General features: G+C 41.7%; 1 protein-coding gene across 2 annotated transcripts in view; it reads left to right on the forward strand.

Moving 5' to 3' along the window:
• The first annotated feature begins 2580 nt into the window (after nucleotides 1-2580).
• galnt2 (UDP-N-acetyl-alpha-D-galactosamine:polypeptide N-acetylgalactosaminyltransferase 2) overlaps nucleotides 2581-16876 on the forward strand; it is a 68011-nt gene continuing 53715 nt past the window's right edge. Inside the window, exon 1 of one of the 2 annotated variants that reach the window (XM_080884711.1) lies at nucleotides 2581-3382. In XM_080884711.1, coding sequence (XP_080740837.1) covers nucleotides 3287-3382 — 96 coding nt within the window. In that variant the 5' untranslated portion in view covers nucleotides 2581-3286. The remainder of the gene's footprint in view (nucleotides 3383-16876) is intronic. The other variant, XM_080884712.1, reaches the window with a different exon arrangement.

A 16876-nucleotide genomic window follows, 5' to 3' on the forward strand; every position in this document is an offset into this window, starting at 1 on the left:
AACGTTAGATTTAACTAACAAATTTGCACAGAGTCTCAGAAAGCCTGGGATTCTACTTCCTGTTATCATATTGTTGCCATCTTTGGAAATTTGCCCATTAAATGTGGCTTATTTTGTAAAATTAAAAACTTCCCTCAGATGGTTTTGTCATGTTTCACTGACCCTTTAATTACAGTTTTTAGATTTCAGCTTTAATCCAAAAGCCAAAACAGACTGTAATTTGCATATAATTAAGTTCCTGTGTATATATATTATCATAACATAAAATGATAAAATACACCACACTTGTTCTTGTTTAATGGCTGCTGCACAGGCCTTTAAAAAAATAAGACCAAGAAGACAACAACATGATTTAACAAAGTTAGACATGACATTTTCTTGCTGCATAACAGCTTCACAGCCATGATCAAAGCCAAAAAGATGTCACTTGTTGCTGCTGATCTTTATCTGAAATCCTAGAGCCAAACTGACCCCTTCGGGGGTAACTTGAGATTCTCATAAGAGCTAATCAGGGCATCGGAGGCAAAAGGGCAAAACATAAAAACCTCTTTTACTTCAGTGCTGCTAAATAAGCACATCTGTTTCTGTTCTGTGCTTCTTAGTCCTCCTCCCCATTCTCTCAGTTTGACTTCCATCCATCCATACTTTAAAACTACTGTAGGTAACATAAACACACCGAGTCTCTTCTCAGACCACCATAGCGAGAGCAGCGCTGAGTAAATGTGTGTTTTTCTGCATGTGCGTCTGTCTCTGTGTGTACTGCTGGGACATCTGCTGGGACATCTTTGGAGAAAAGCACAGTGTGTGTATTGATAGGATCTCTTTCTTTTTTCTTTTTTTCTTTTCTTGGACCGAGAAGCATTTTGCTCTCCAGTCAAAATCTCATTTTGTCACCATTAAAATGAAAAATGTCAGAGGCAGATTGAACCACGCAGAACATGAGCTAGACCTTTTAGTTTAGCCAGGGGTGTTCCAGCTGAGCTCGATGTCAGAGAGAGTTGGTCTGAGTGCTGCAGATCATAGAAAAGTCTATTTCAACTGTGTTTTAAAAATGTTAACAATTTTAGGCAGGACGAATGTTTCCTTTTCTTTGTGTCTGAAAGTTTTGCAGTTTTATGGATTTCGACTGCTTAAAGCCTCTGAAAGCGTTTTACTGTGAGCAAAGGAGTCTAAGCGCACGATTTTCTTCCATCGTTGTCACGTTTTTCACTGCTCCTCTCATTAGTCTAAAGATACTGGGGAGGTGATGACATACTGCACATTTGAGGAAATTTAAAGGAAACCTATGACACTCATTTCCAGATCCATATTCTTGTTGTTGGACTCTACTAAAGCAGCTTTGCATGCCTCACAAAACCCTTATTCGTCTTGCTGGGCTTGGTGCAGCCGCTCAGAAGAGCTTGTGAATGAGGCATGTTGTATAAAGTGCTCTAAGTGCTCAAGTAGATTAGAAAAGTGCAACATGGGAACCAATACATTTACCATTTCAGAATATCTGACATGCAAAAAAGGAAAATATAAAAGATTGAAATTGTTCTTCCTATTTAAGAAAGACCATACTGAAAATCATACTGTACGTGAATCGTGCTTACAAAATAATAAGACGGATGAATGGATGCATGAGTGGATGGATGAGGTCAAGTTCCTCTAGGACACATGCACATGCATTAGCTGCACAATACCTCCGCTCCTTAAACGAGGAAGAAAATAAATTAGTCTTTCCCGCTTTTCCTGCCCTTGCAGGGGAAAAAAAAAAGAAACTCTGGCTAATACAGGAGACAAAATTTATTAGCTTTTTCAATAAAACCAGTTAAGCATGATTTATCTTTTGTCACTGAATGCATGGATGATGTGATAGTTAGTCACTTTATGAATGCAGACAGGCGTCTGAGGTTTCCATGGACATGTTTATATTTATAGTACATGTCCTTTGGGAAGCAGCCAGGCCACTATGAGCACTGATTACTGATTTAAAAGAACCGATAAGTTGTTTTCAAACACCAGATTTTAACTTCAACAGCTTATCAGGACCAACCAGCTACATCCAGACTGGTCTGAGCACAGAGGTAAGACACAGCTAACAAGCTTAGAATGACTGTGACTGTCTGCTTTAACGTTCTACTTAAACTCATTAATCTCTTTATTGATTAATCAGTGGATTAATTGATTGTTTGTCTGCAGTTCAAAATCAAAAACCTATTGTTAGACCAAGAGGCGTCAATTATGAACTTTAATGTTCCTGGGAGGATCAAAGGTAGGAAGATCTTAACCACTTCAATATTGTAAAGTGGCTCCACATGTTGAGGAACTCAAGATTTTTGCTTTAGGATACAAGTGATGGAAAAGCAGTAAATAGTCACAGTTTAAGTTTACAAAGGGAAGAAGTCTGGCATTTTTAATGGAAAAAAATATTATTAATAATTAATTTTACAGTAAAATAGCTCAGTATTGTTATTTTCTGACCATTCATTAGATTAAATACGAATATGAGTGAGAAATGACACGAAAGGTTCCACTGTGGGATTCATTTTTATGGATTTCACACCAATCTAAAGGAATGGATGCAGTTCCCATTGTTCCTTTGCTGTCCCAGATCTTTTTACTGAAATAAACCTATTTCGATGTGCAACATCATGGGCAGGAAGGAGACATGGAAAAGAAGTAACTCTTCAATCCCCCCAAAAACAAACAAACAAACAAACAAAACCTCTGCGCTGTTTAATCCGTCTCTACCTTTAATGGGTCAGTTCATGTCAGGGCAATGAAAGGTTTAAACGGGAAGCTTTCGTTTTCAGTTTTTATACCCGGTTTGCAGCAGGGAGGATATCTCTGGCGCCCCTACCGACTCCTTAGAGCGTATGCGGCTCCACACAGAGTGAAATCACGATGATCACACGTCCTCTCTCACAGCTCCCACAGACACATAACTGAACGTTTACAAGTCATTTCCTTCGGGGACTATCCAGCCCCTGTTTCTCGGTTTCAGTAAGGAACCGCTCGGTACAGCTTGACTCGCTGACGGCTCCGGCCCTCTTCCAGGCCGGTGTTTTGATTGGATTAGAGTCGGCTAGCCTTTGCCCTCTAACCTCGCTGATGTTTGCTTGCTGCTTCCTGCTCGCTCCGCTCCGTCTGATCGACTGACGAAGCCTGCCGAAGCCGCTCGGCGAAGCGCCCTGCACGGACACAGCAGACCGGGACAAGCCGCCGCTCACAGCCGAAAGGAGAGCCGAGCAGGGGGAGCCGCGAAGCGCACACACGGGCGGGGGGACGCAAAAACCAGGCAGCCATGCGGAGGAAATCAAGGATATTGTTGTGTTTTGCTGTGCTGTGGGTGCTGGGGATAGCCTACTACTTCTACTCGGGGACAGCGTTGAGTCGAAAGGTAGGGTTTCCTTTCCTCGACTGCTTTTTTGTGTCCGTGTGGAGGTTTTCTTCCAGGACAAAGCGAAGATGGAGCGCTGTGGTTCGGCGCTGTTGAGCCTCTTTTCTTCCTTTCTGGGGGCTCGGGGGGGTTGCGGCTGCACGATGCGGAGAGGAATTAGTTTTTTTAAAGAAAAAAAAAAGGGGGGAAAGGCCTGCTTGTATCAGTGGCGAGGCATTGATTTGGTTGGAGATGAGTGTGGACAAGGGTAGCGGGGCTGGATGGCTCGCTCACTCCCTGGCTGGTCGGCGTACACAGACCTCCCGCTGTGCCGGGGCTCGGAGCGCGTCTGCACCAGGCAGCCCAGCTCACCACTTCACGGTGCCGGCTGATGTGACAGCGGAATCTAGCATACAGGGGGGTTGTAATTAATATAAGGCTGCTGGCCTGTCTCGCAGGGCCGGGGGAGGTGGAGGTACCGGTGGTGGTGGGGGTTAGCCTATAGAGCACGTCAGCACAAGCTGCTGCTGCTCCGATAACTAGGTAGAGATCAGGAAGTGTGCAGATTAACGCCGGGTTAAAGCGGCGTCTTTAAAACACATTTCTTCTTCTGATTTTAGACTTTGTGCTGCACAGATCCCCCCTTGTTAAAACATTTTTACACTGAATTAAGCCGATGCAACGCGGTCTATCAGCCCTGCGGTGAATCTCCAGAGATTTATCTTTATGTGGCTCATATTCTGTCCACCTCTTGCCTATCAGAGAGGGTTAAATATTAGAGGTTGGAGATGAAAGGAGATATTAAATATTCTGACTTTTCTAGTTTAAAAATCTTAAAAGTTCCTCAAAATTCTCTTTTTCACGTCCTTGTCCCGGAATGCTGTCCGGATAAAGTCACTAGATGCTGTGACAGTCCAAACTTCAGCAGGTTCATCAATAATGAAAAATAATATTTAGTGGGAAACAAATATGGGAATTTGCTGCTTTCTCCTTTTCCTAACATATTATAAAAGGTTTGAGTTCTTGACTTGGGCAACAGCATAAAGACATCACCTCTCCAACTGGCCAGCTCAGGTCTGGTGTTATGGATCAGACGATTACTTGAGAAATTACCTGCCAGATTAATCAATAAAGAAGATAATTGATATTGGTATTAATAGAAGCACCTCTCAGTATAAGGCAGTGCAAATGAACCCAAACTGCCTCCTCCAAAGTGACCACACAGTTGAACTGGCACACTTCTACACACACTTTGATAAAAACCTGAACATTATAACCTCCATTACAGCAGCTATTAGACTAGATTTTCTATAATAACCTGAAGACATGTAGCTGTCTGTTCAGCCGGACAATAAAGGTGAAACATCACAGCTGGTGGGGTGACTCTGTGCATGTTTAGGAGCCATGGATTTCAGTATCTGGCCCGTATATGCAAGCAGTACATAATCCAGGTTAAATAACCTCCAGGTGTTCATGAAGAGTAAGGCACGGCAAAGCTAAACTTACACATATCTTCTGAGATAGATGTGAGACACTGGGTTTTGCCTTGGGAGAGCACCTAGCGTGTATGTGTGTGTACCTGTGTGCTAATGTAAGTCAGTGAATTCTGGTGTGTGAGTGAGTGAGGTGTGGTCTGCATGGGTGGTTGTGTGCACAGTACACTGCCTTTATTACCTCTCCAGGTTGTGTGTGTGAGTATATGTGTGTGAATGTCCTGTGTGTATCCCACCTTTCTCTTGTCTTGTCCTATCTGTCTCTCTGTGTTTGCTTTGCATCAGTCAACCCTAGCAGCACTTTTACCTTTCCATTAGGCTGATAGCTTTCCTCACTCTGTGTGTGTGTGTGTGTGTGTGTGTGTGTGTGTGTGTGGGGGGTTCCTAGAGGGGTCAAAGAGACACTCCACAATAAGCAACTTTCACTGGCATTGGGTTGCAGGTGGCATTAATATGGATGATGGCCTCCACCAGGTTGGTGTCTTTACACAGAGGGACATTTAATCTGGTTAAACAAAAGCGGTGCTGCACAGGTGAAGTGTTGTTTTTTCCATCGCATCTCCCCCCGTCTCAGTCTGAGAAAGCGGAAGCATTTAATGATCTCTCTCCCCCGCTTTGCTGTCATGGAATAAACTCCGTAATAAATGGACTCGACGCTTCATCAAGACTCTCAAAAGATTGACTAAATTTCATGGATGTGCTTTTTGTAACCAACTGAATAACACATTCATAGATTTTACAGTTACCGGCCGGGGTGCAATAATTCCCCAAATCCACAGTTAGGTTTATTAGTGATTTTTGGGCACTGGTTTCAGTCCATTAATGGAGGAAAAGATGGAAAAATCAATTTTCCGCAGATGTAATCAATTATTTCAACTCGGGGCTCTCCTGATGTCAGCATTTGGCTTCACAAAAATGATAATGTAGCCACATGTGTAGAGAATTCATCCTAGTTAAACCTTAATATTGTTCATTAACTCTCTTTTTTTTAAGATCAGGCTTAAAACTTTCCTTTTCGATAAAGCGTATAGTTAAGGTTAGATCAGGTGACTCTAAATCTTCCCTTAGTTACGCTGCAATAGGCCTAGGCTGCTGGAGCCTTCCCACAATGCAGTGTTTCTTCTTCACTCTGTATGTTTATACACCACTTTGCATTTCCACAGTGTGTCTTTTGTCCTGTTGTCCTCCCCTCACCGGCAATTGGTCTCGGCAGATGGCCGCCCCACCCTGGTTCTGCTGGAGGTTTCTCCCTGTCAAAAGGGAGTTCTTCCTCCCCACTATCCCCAAGTGTTGCTGACGGATGTGGTAATTGTCTGATGGTTGGGGTTTTCTCTTCGGGGCCATTTCTATGTGTTAATTACTGTGTGGTCATGTTTCATATGCAGTGCCAGCAACAATACAATAAATAGAAAGCTGGGACTCTCTTGCCTTCTGGGTCCTCGCTCTTTGTTGTGGTCTTTTTTTTTTCTTAGAGAAACACATTTGTCCCTCAAGTTTTTCCACATCTTTGTACATTGCCTCACATCTATTCTGATTTTTGTGAATGTCCCTCGGAATTTGCTGACACATGTGAGTCCTTGTACTGGTACTGTAAATATCTTTTCTTATATATGAGGCATTGATTGCTGTTCTCTACTAATCAATTCAAAAACTGTGGTGAAGTAGTATCCAGAAATGCACGGGAAGAATCGACAGTTTCTGGTGTGGTGCACGTGAGGTTAAGGCGCAGAGTTTCAGAGGGTTTTGCAGTTACAGTGTACCTATGGTGTAAATTTACCACAGAGCTGTAAATCCCCGGTTAAGGCTACTTTGCAATATGCAGAGGCTTGAGGTGACGTTTGTTGAGATTTGGTGACATTTAAATAAAATGAAATAAAATAAAATGGAATAATTGAACTGGGCTTTACAAATTTATACAAAAACGTAGTTACATTATATGTACATCAATGGCACTTATCTTTTAGTTTCAAATATCATGCAGTACACAGCTATCGTGACACCTCTAACTTGACATATCTCTTCAGTATTATAGCTTTAATCAGACTAGCATGCTGTAACCCGGAGCCAGCAGCTTCTCATGGTTAAATAAACAAAAGCTAGATGGACACATTGCTAATTAGCATATGATTTTAATGCATTTACCTAAGGCTATTATTCAGCCTATATTTGCTGAAAGGCTGTTTACACCAATACAAAACAGACCCTGTGTTAAACTGTGTATATAACTACAAAGTAGTGCCCCTGAAGGCTGCAGCTATCAAGCCTTCTCCTCATTTCTCCGCCATGGCCATAAAACACTTGTTCTGGTTGGTGTTTGAGTAGACTCATGCAGGGAGTGGCTAAACCTGTATGTCACCTCTTTGTGACAAAAGAAGAGACTAATGGAGGTGGCAGCAAATTGCTAACAAGACCATGGATGTTTTCTTAGCTGTGATTTTGAAATTTGTAACTGCTCTTATTAACTTCCAGGATCATATCATTTTTTTTGCGTGTGAAGCGTGTTTAAAAACACATAAAATGCTTAATAATTATGATCAGAGAGCCCAAAGTGCTAATTTCAAAGTGTTGCCAATTAACCTGCAATCGCTTTATAAAATGTCAGTGACTTCCTCGGTACCTGCTGGTGTTTCTTTGGGTCACGTTTTTAATTAAATTGAGATAAGGGCAACCGGCAGATGTCGATGCAGTGTTGAGTGGTGCAGCGTGAGACTTCAGAGCAACCTTCATAGCTCACAAAAACACAAGATATTTATATGCATCTCACCACCCCCTCTTATTTGTAACACATACTGCTTGCATCCAACAAGCTACACTTTATTGTGTTATTGGTGCTCACAAACACCTTGAGGTGAATTCAGCATCCTGCCAGCATGAAGAGTAGGACTCGGACTATCATGGCAGCTATTTCAAATGCCCACTCTTGAATAATCTGAAAGACCACGTCTCTGCCAGAAGAATTAGTTCAGCTGGCTTCTTCAGCTCTGTCATGATACTGTGGTGTAGATCAAAGCTCTTGGCAAATAGCATTTCCTCTATTATCAGCTGAAAAGTCCCGTTTTTGGAAGAATGTGTCTCTTGTCGGCTCGTGTATGACAGTTTAAAGACTTTCTGAGCACAGTATCAGTGCCTGTAAGCTAACATCACGGTGTTGGAGGCAAAAATTAATGTGGCCATCTCTGACAAATTGTCTGCATTATTTGATAGAGCAAAAAAAAAAAAAAAAAACCCTGAAATTTCACAGTGTTCCAATAGAAAAACCTTTAGACAAAATGTTCCTGTTGTGTTTTTTTTTTTTTTTTTTGATCAAAGATATTGTGGTCTATCTTAGGGAACATTGATTTTTCTTTTAATATTCAGCCATTAGCGAGTCTGCTCGTATTGAGCCGAGTTGTTTGAAGGGAGAGAGGGAAATACTCGGCGTCATCACAGCTGATTATTATGTCTGAGGCACAGAGCAGAGGAAAAAAAGGGGGCGTGCATGTGATTCAGGTGTGCACAAACTCCACTTCTATGCGTCTGACGTCTTTGTTTTGCAGTGTGTAATCAACATGTCAGAAAAGTGTCAGCACTGAGGAGCTGACAGGAAGCTGCTACGTGCTACTCTCCCATGAACGTTGTACAACCTCATTTGTACTTTAAAAGTATTATCCTGTTATTTCTGGAAAAGTGTAGTAATTTGTGTTATCAGCCTCCTACAGTTGGAAATGAAAAAAAAAATCTGCTTTTTCTGTGATGATAATAACTGTGAAATCTCTCTTCTCCTAGTTTGTAGCATAGCGGGTACTCTTTTCTTTTCCCATACTCACTCACTACAGTATGTACTACGGCGGGGAACCTCAGGGGTCTCCTAGCAGCTGGATGTGGTACAAACCCTCATATCTGCGAGCGCATTGTTGCACACAGGAGGATAATGTTGCAAATACGAGCCTGCTGCCTCACCAGGATACCCCATTAAAGTCTTCTCTGTTGGACAGACCTAAGATTTTTCTTCCTGCCAGCTCTCGAGGAGCCAGCTTCTTACCGAGTCTTGTTTTCCTGCTAATCAGTGAGGTGCGAGCAGAGCTAAATGGCTGATAGAGGAGGGTGGCACCGCACTGCAGGAAAAAGCAGCAAACGCGGGCTTTATTAAGGAAGTTATTATCTGTTGGAGAAAAGCTCCAGACAGACGGTAATTGGATTTATCAAAGAGTTGTTCTTCAGATGAAGTCTGTGACCCGCACCTATCGAAACGGTTCAACCTGTGTGTCTTAAATTAGTGACAGAACAGGGGAAAAGCAGAAGAGGGACTGTGTGGGAGCAAATCACAAACACATGCTGTAAACAGTAATGCCAGATTCATTCATCCGCACATCGACACAGTTGCTATGGAGCTCGGTTTTTACCCAAAGGTGCATCGGGCCTTGAGACGTGCAGGTAGCCTTTTGGAAAGAGTTATTCCTCCAGCGAACCTAAATGAATTAGCTCAGCGGGTATCGCGGCTGACTGAAGGTTGCAGTCTCTGCTATCTGCAGCTGTAGGCGTTCAGCCTCTGCCTGTCTGTGCCTGTTTCAAACTTCTGCTTTATCAATGCGTCTGTCTCTCATCGAGGGTAAGCTTTGCTTCACTCGCTCTGAGCGCTTTGTTGTTTTTAAAGCGGGAAACGCTAGAAGAAAAAAAATGGAGAAGAGGCAAATCACGCTTTTGGCGAGGGCGAAGATGGCGATGATGTTGGATCGCACTTGTGTTTTGTCTTCATATACAGATGAAAGACGCTGACCTCTGCTCTGCAGCGCACGAGCCCGCACCGTCTGCTGAAGACACAACACTGCACGCACACGTAAACAGACCAGCATCTGTAACATAAGATTTAGGGAAATCTGCGTGCACACACGCTGCGTCCCTCATAATAATGATAACGCGTTGGAGTTCCTGCTGCTTTATATAACTGCAATACAATCATCTAGCTTAAAGACCTGTGGATTTGAAACCACTTGAGGCAGCTCGATATTTTTATAATGCCAAAATACAATGTAATTTCAGCCAGCGTGCAGATCTGTTATTGCTAACTAACTAAATGCAGTTCCATAGAGCAATCGATAAAAGGCTTAAATTAAGCCGGGAATCCCTGGGTACCGAATGCTTTTCAAATATACGGTTTTTGTTTGAAGTATTGACCGAGTGAGCTCTCTTTTTAAATAATGATCACTTCTGACAGGTGCTCAAGTGATTCGGGGTGGAAATAGAAACACCAAAGAAGTTTTTTGTGGGTTTATTTTCTGAGGGAACCGTCAAATACAAACACTCTTTGAACCAAAGCAGTTTTAATCACGTTAAGCTTACACGTTTAGAGTCTCAGGAGAGAAAGTGTTGCTGTAGCAGAACACATCCACAGATACAAGGATGTGAAAATGTATTTGCCCCCTTCCTGATTTCTTAGTGTTGTTACTTTTTTTTGTATATTTGTCACACTTACATGTTTCTGAGCAAACAAATGTCAATAGTGGTCAAAGATAACTTGAGTAAATACAGTGTATTTCAGTGCAGTTTTTAAATGATGATTTCATTTATTAAGGGGAAAAAGCTATCCATACCTACCTGTCCCAAGAGCGTTAGATTCACTCCCTGAGAGCTCATTGATGCATCTGGGAGGTCACAAACAGAACCCAGAATAACATTTAAAGAACTGCAGGCCTCACTCGCCACTGTTATGGTCAGAGTTCACCATTGAACAATAAAGAGAGAGAGAACACAAAGGCTTGTCTTACATTTGCCCAAAAACACTTCAAACTAAATGAAGTTTGGTTGAGATGCTTTGGCGTGACCTTAAGCAGGCTGTTCATTCTCAAACCCTCCAGTGTGGCTGAATTAAAAGAATTCTGCAAAGAGTGGGCCAAAATTCTCCACAGTGATGTGAAAAACCCGTTGCCAGTATTCACAAATGCTTGACTGCAGTCGTTGCTGCCAATGGTAGCACAATCGGTTATTAAGTTTAGGAGGCAATTATTTTTTCACACAGGGCCAGGAAGGTTTGCATACCCCCCCCCCCCCCCCCCCCCCCTTAATAGATGAAATCATAATTTTAAAAACTGCATTTTATATTTACTTGGGTTTTCTTCATCTAATATGAAAATTAGTTGGATCTCAAACCTTTGAGCTGTGCAGTACACTCTGGTAGCATCTCACTGTGCTTGTAGGCAAATCTGAGTTTGCATTGCAACAGGAGGATCCAGAAACTGTTTGAAACCAACCACAGTTGATCAAAAACAAAGATGATTTAGCTCCAGCATAAACGGGCATAGTTGTAGATAGTTGTGCATACGCAAAATTCACGGTTCGGTTCGGCTCGATACTGGTGTCACGGTTCGATATTTTTTCGATACAAAAAAATGTTCATGCCTTTTTAATTTGTCATTTATTAAAATTATAAATATATATTTTAACTCAAAAGTACAGTTTTTAAATTTAATGTTGCTGAAACAACAAAATAATAAATCTATCCGATCGGGAAATCACTCATCTTTGGAAAAGAGAGTTTATTACAGAGAAATGGCTCTTTCCAAAATAAAAGCTATACTATACGCTTCTTCTGGGCTATATTCTCAGCAGCATATTAAACATATCAGGTCCCCATAAGGAGAATCATGTGCTAATGGCTGTCTAAATGACTTGGGTAAATTTTGTAGCATGCGTGCTTGTTGTTTTTGTCTGCTTTCACTTGTCTTTGTACTACGATGATGTCGGCGTAAATGTGCAGTCATATTCGTTGTGTTCCCACTAGTGCTGTCGGCGTTAATCTCGTTAAAATGACATTAACGCCACAACACGGCAAATCTCCGTTAACGACTTACCGCGGATCGCCCCGTGCGTGGGGCTGGACGGTGTCAACACGTTAACGAGCTAACTGCGCGAACACACTGGTTCCCACCAATTGAGCATTGCATGGCACATCCGACATACTGTTTTACTTTTGTCCATGATGCGCTTACCCATCAGGGTCATGCTTCACATAAAAACCAAGATAGTTCCAAACGCCAGATCTGAATGATGGTGGGGGAGGTTCAGTTTCAGGTAGCGTTGAGGCAGTAGCCATGTTGCAATGAGCTTAACTTCTGTCTTGCTAGCTTGCGCTGCGCTCAGTGGATCTGCGCTCAACAGTGCAGCCTAGGCGGAGTAGTCGAATGCAGATCCACTGAGCGCTCCACACAGACAGCATCGTCAGAAGAAAAGTTGATAAAATAAATAAAAATTTTTGTATTGTTCGATACATATGCATACCGAACCGAAAGCACTGTATCGAACGGTTCAATATTGATACGTGTATTGTTGCACCCCTACTGTTTAGTGCCATCTGGGCCACATAAAAATATGTGGAACAACCAGTTTCATGATGTTTTTAGGATCTCAGATGTTCTTTCACGCTTCACCCTCTGCTCTCACTGCCTTTCCTGTTCCGGCCCACTCTTCAACCAATCAGCATTTGACCCACGCATCCACACTGAGCTAAGTGCTGCTGGTTCTTTGAAGAACTGAGCACAAGCACCCCTGTATTCCTTCACCCTGTGTAGCTAAGTACCTACACAAACAGACACCATGAATCCAGCATAACACATCAAATGTTTCCAGAAACACATTTCAGTGTGACCGTATGGCACCACTGTGCATCCTGAGTTTGAACCTGGGCCATTCTGCGTGGAGTTTGCACGCTCTACTCAGGAAATCTGGTTTTTCTCTCTCCATTGAAAAAACACATTAGATTAATGTTCCCCATTTTGGAGCAGGAAAATGTGATTTGAAGTTAAACTTCCTGTTTAAATAAAGGGAAAACTACTTTTCTAATGAGGTGGAAAGTTTGTAAATAATAAGGTACTCCATTTGGGCCAGCAATGAAATTTAGGAACAGGCAGCCCTCTTCAAGCATTTGTCCAATCAGGTGAAACTGCCTGTTTGTGTGTGTAGATGATGGAGAGCACTTACAGTCATCTGTTGTGATGCTATCTAGTGGCACGCCTGTGAAGTGTTGAATGATGGGAAACATCTTTGTCCAAAAATAGGCGGATACACCTGTCACGGCTGTTTTATCTCACCTATTTATCCTTAAGTGATAAGTATAAAACATGCCACAGAAAGGTGTGAGCAGCTGGACTTTTAGTTGAGCCTCATTGACTGAACCAGGTCCACTGTCTGTATTATTTTGTCACTTCTTAGAAGCTCCACCATCTGGAGTTACTACACTGGAGTTTACATTAGCTTCCGCTCGTTAAACACAGTTAAAAAAAACTACGCCTCCCTTGGATAAATACTCAAAGTCTGACAAACACACAAAGCTCCCAACAGCTTTCTTTGGAAACTTCTCCTCATAAACCTTTTGCAGCATTCACCACAGCAACAGTTGCCTTTCTGTCAAACTCTTCCGTTGTCCCATAAATGCCCACGGCTGTGTTTATGTTTATTTCCTACAGTACGCTACATTTACCGTCTGACAGTTTATTTGTGTGTCTGATTTCTGATTGTGTAATTCCACTCAAATATTTCAGAATCATATTGCTGAAGCATTCAGTAAGATTTCAACTTACCGATCGCTGCTGACTGCCAGTTATACATGGAGTCAAGTAAACTGTGGTTTTCATTTCCCAAAAGCCCCGAGCCAGCATAAATTATTATTTGAAGTTGCACATGTGCCGCGTGAGAATGGAAACTCCTGATAGGCGTAGCATTCGTAAAGAACGAGCTTAAATCCTTCCCAAAGGACAAAGAAAAGGGAGTGATTATGGAGAGATGGAAGAAGAAGACTGATGATACAAGTGGAAAAGCAGCTTTTATTTTATCCCACTCAGAAGGGGTTAGTCATGACGTGTAAACTCTGAAAGCCTGACTAAAGACTGCAGGGAATAGCCAGACAGCTGTGGTGATACAAGGAGAAAAAGTGATGGCCATCAAAAAAAGTAAAAAAGCTTTCTTAACAGCACTGCAGTGGCAAAGCAGTTTATATCTGTCGATTTAAAGTGGTTATTCGTCTGTTGGCAGTAGGGCTGCCACGATTAGTCGACTAGTCACGATTACGTCGACTATCAAAATCATCGACGACTGATTTAATAGTCGACGTGTCGTTTGAAGCTTTGTAAGATCACAAAAGATGCAGGAATAAGTAGTAGGATTTAAGAGTGTAATAACGGACTGGAACAGAAGATGGCAGCACTGCATGTACAAGGATGCCAGCTGCCGTTAAACCCCGAAGAAGAAGAAACTGTCCCAGAATTCATAGCGCGGCCCAGCTCAGTTTCCAACAATGGCGGCAGCTAGTTAGTTTTAATATTACTCTTATTATTCTTTCTGGGTCACAAAATAAACGTTTAACATATTTTCAGGCGAGAATGTAGCTGTGTAAACCTCAAATATCTGCTTAGTTTATCAGGACACCACATATTTTCAAAAGCGCTCCGACGTTTTCGGAGACGTCTGTTACCCACTAGCTCGTTAGCTAGCCGGGAGCTAGGCTCACTAGAGCCGTGAGAACACCGGACTCGTTTTCATCGTTTTCAAACCCACTGCTGTCTTTCACTACTCAGGTTAAACATGATATATAAGTCACTTAGATAACTTAAAAATGTTATTGTTTGGCCTTTTGTAGTATTTTATTTGTTCCTGAGTAAATCAGTTTGGCTGAGATTAAAGTTATAGTTTTTACACAGCTGAATAAACGTCAAGCAGACAGCTGATTATCAGAAGTGTGAGATGCTCCAGAATTTACTCCGGTGTCCTGTTATATTTTAGATAGCAAGGAGTTTATTAAACTTCACCGAAACAATCTGCAAATTTCATTAAAATTTAATAAACTATCATCTTGTCTTTATTTTTAGTTAGCACCTTAAACACTTAAAGCTGTAAGCTAATGATAGTTATATAAGAGCAGATGCTGCTGGTGCAATAAGCTGTACGCTGTATGTCCAATGGATGATGATCTGATTAGTCGACTAATCGCAAAAATAATCGGTGACTAGTTGACTATCAGAATAATCGTTTGTGGCAGCCCTAGTTGGCAGATAGCTTCATTACAACCTGATCTGTGGCATAAGGTCTGTTTTCATCTTTTTGTATTGCCCCCCTCGGTGATTAGTAGGGTCCTGTGGTTCAGCACAACAGCATGTTGCATCTGCGTGTGTGCTCCAAAACTGGATTGTTTTCTCCTTATGATGATTTTCTTTTCACTGGCAGACAACGAGCTTTTACGGAAAAGTTGAAAGGAATGAAGATATCCATTGTTCGGGGGACCAGCTCTGAGACGAGAGCTTTTCAAAGAGCTGGTTTTTATTTGAACATCAAGAGAAAAGAGAGCAGCCCCCCCCCCCCCCCCTCCACTTTTATTCAGTATGTCACAGAGAGATTGAAGCTGCGTCACAACATTAAGTTGATGTTTTCAGGACCGCAAGTCTTTAATGTGTAATCTGGTTGTCTGGCCAAACAGGCCTGATGTGGAGCTCAGACGATCATGGCATTTAGCCTTTGGCCATATTTTTGTGTCAGAGAAATTCAAATATATTTTACAGGTATTACATAAATGGAAATGTAACAAAATGAAAAACCCTTTATGGCATTTTAGCTGCTGCACTGGACTGTAATAATGTTTTAATGATGCTCCGTGTTTATATTTTTGCATATATTTGTAGAGTAAACGATCTGGACTCAGATCATCTGTAAGCTTTCTGATGTTTCTGTTTTAATGTTGCTGCTCTTTAACCCTGTTGAATTAAATGCCTTCCTTTCCTGGATTCAAACTGAGATGCTGCCTGAGTGAAGCGCGCTACCGTTTCTTTTTGACATGTTTAGTTTGACTTCTCAACCTGTAATTGCCTTTTTAAGAGTAAAGAACTTCCGTCTATGATCTTATCCATAAATTCATTCATGTATGCATCTCTGACATATTTAAAAATGGAAGGAAATAGAAGAAAAACTGTGTTCTTATCAGGGAAGTGTGTGGCAGGTGTGTAGATTAGATTTTAGTTTTGCTTATTTTGGGGTTTTTTTGCTTTGATTTTGGTTGTTAGATTCTGTCTGTTACAAATCAAATTTTAAATGCAACCCAGGTTGGATTGAAATACAGGCAAACTTTTATTGTAGCCATCCAGCTCTTCCTCATCTGTAAGCGTTTACAGTAGATGTGTGTGGTTTGAGGTCTGTCACATTTGGGTGACAGGATCCCGATGCTGCCATCGTTCCTCAGCCCCAAATAAGCTGCAGGCAATTTTTTTTTCTCAAATATTTGGGGAACATCTGGAAAACTAATATCACAGTTATTATAACAGTAAATTAATTTTGTTTAAAGACTGCTGACATGGAGATTAAAAATCCAATTTGATGCAAGAAATACTGTCTCCAATTTAGATCAGATGTTTTTTTATGCCGTTAATTAATAATAATGCTAAAATGTAATATTGCCCAATGATGCATTGACCTCAGTGAAACACAGAGACGCGGCGAGAGAGAGTCAGTGGGTAGCTGTGGTTTATGTGAAGAGAGGCCTCATGGTGGGGTCAAAAGTGGGACTGACTATGCAGGGTCTCATTGGTGGGTGGGGCCATTGCAGGCCTGGAATGAAAAGTTTGTTTTTATTTACATTTTCTTATTATTTATTTTTCCAAGTAATTATTGAGAAATAAACCGTCTAAATCGGTTGAGCGTCTGAACTTTGATCCCCAAAACTAGTGAAGGCTGTCTGATGGTACTTTCACCCCTTACAAACGATGCACAATGGTTTAGTCTACCTAGATGATGAGTCATGTAAGTGACTTTTAATGTGCATCTCATCATAAAGGGAAGACAGAAAGGCGACTGAGAGAAACTCAGCTGCTTTCAAAAGCAAGAGGAGAAAACCACTATTGGTAGATTAAGAATGGTTTAGCTACCATCAGTTGTTAAAGGAAGTGAGCCAATGAGGATGTGGCACTTTATCTATCAAAGTCAATAGCACAGCTTTACACTGTGACCCTGTTACAAGCATGACTCTTAATATCAGAAAAGCCAGAGAGTGAAGCAGCAAGTCACTCTC

The sequence above is a fragment of the Rhamphochromis sp. 'chilingali' genome (genome assembly GCF_963969265.1).
Source record: "Rhamphochromis sp. 'chilingali' genome assembly, chromosome: 6".
Taxonomy (NCBI): Eukaryota; Metazoa; Chordata; class Actinopteri; order Cichliformes; family Cichlidae; genus Rhamphochromis; species Rhamphochromis sp. 'chilingali'.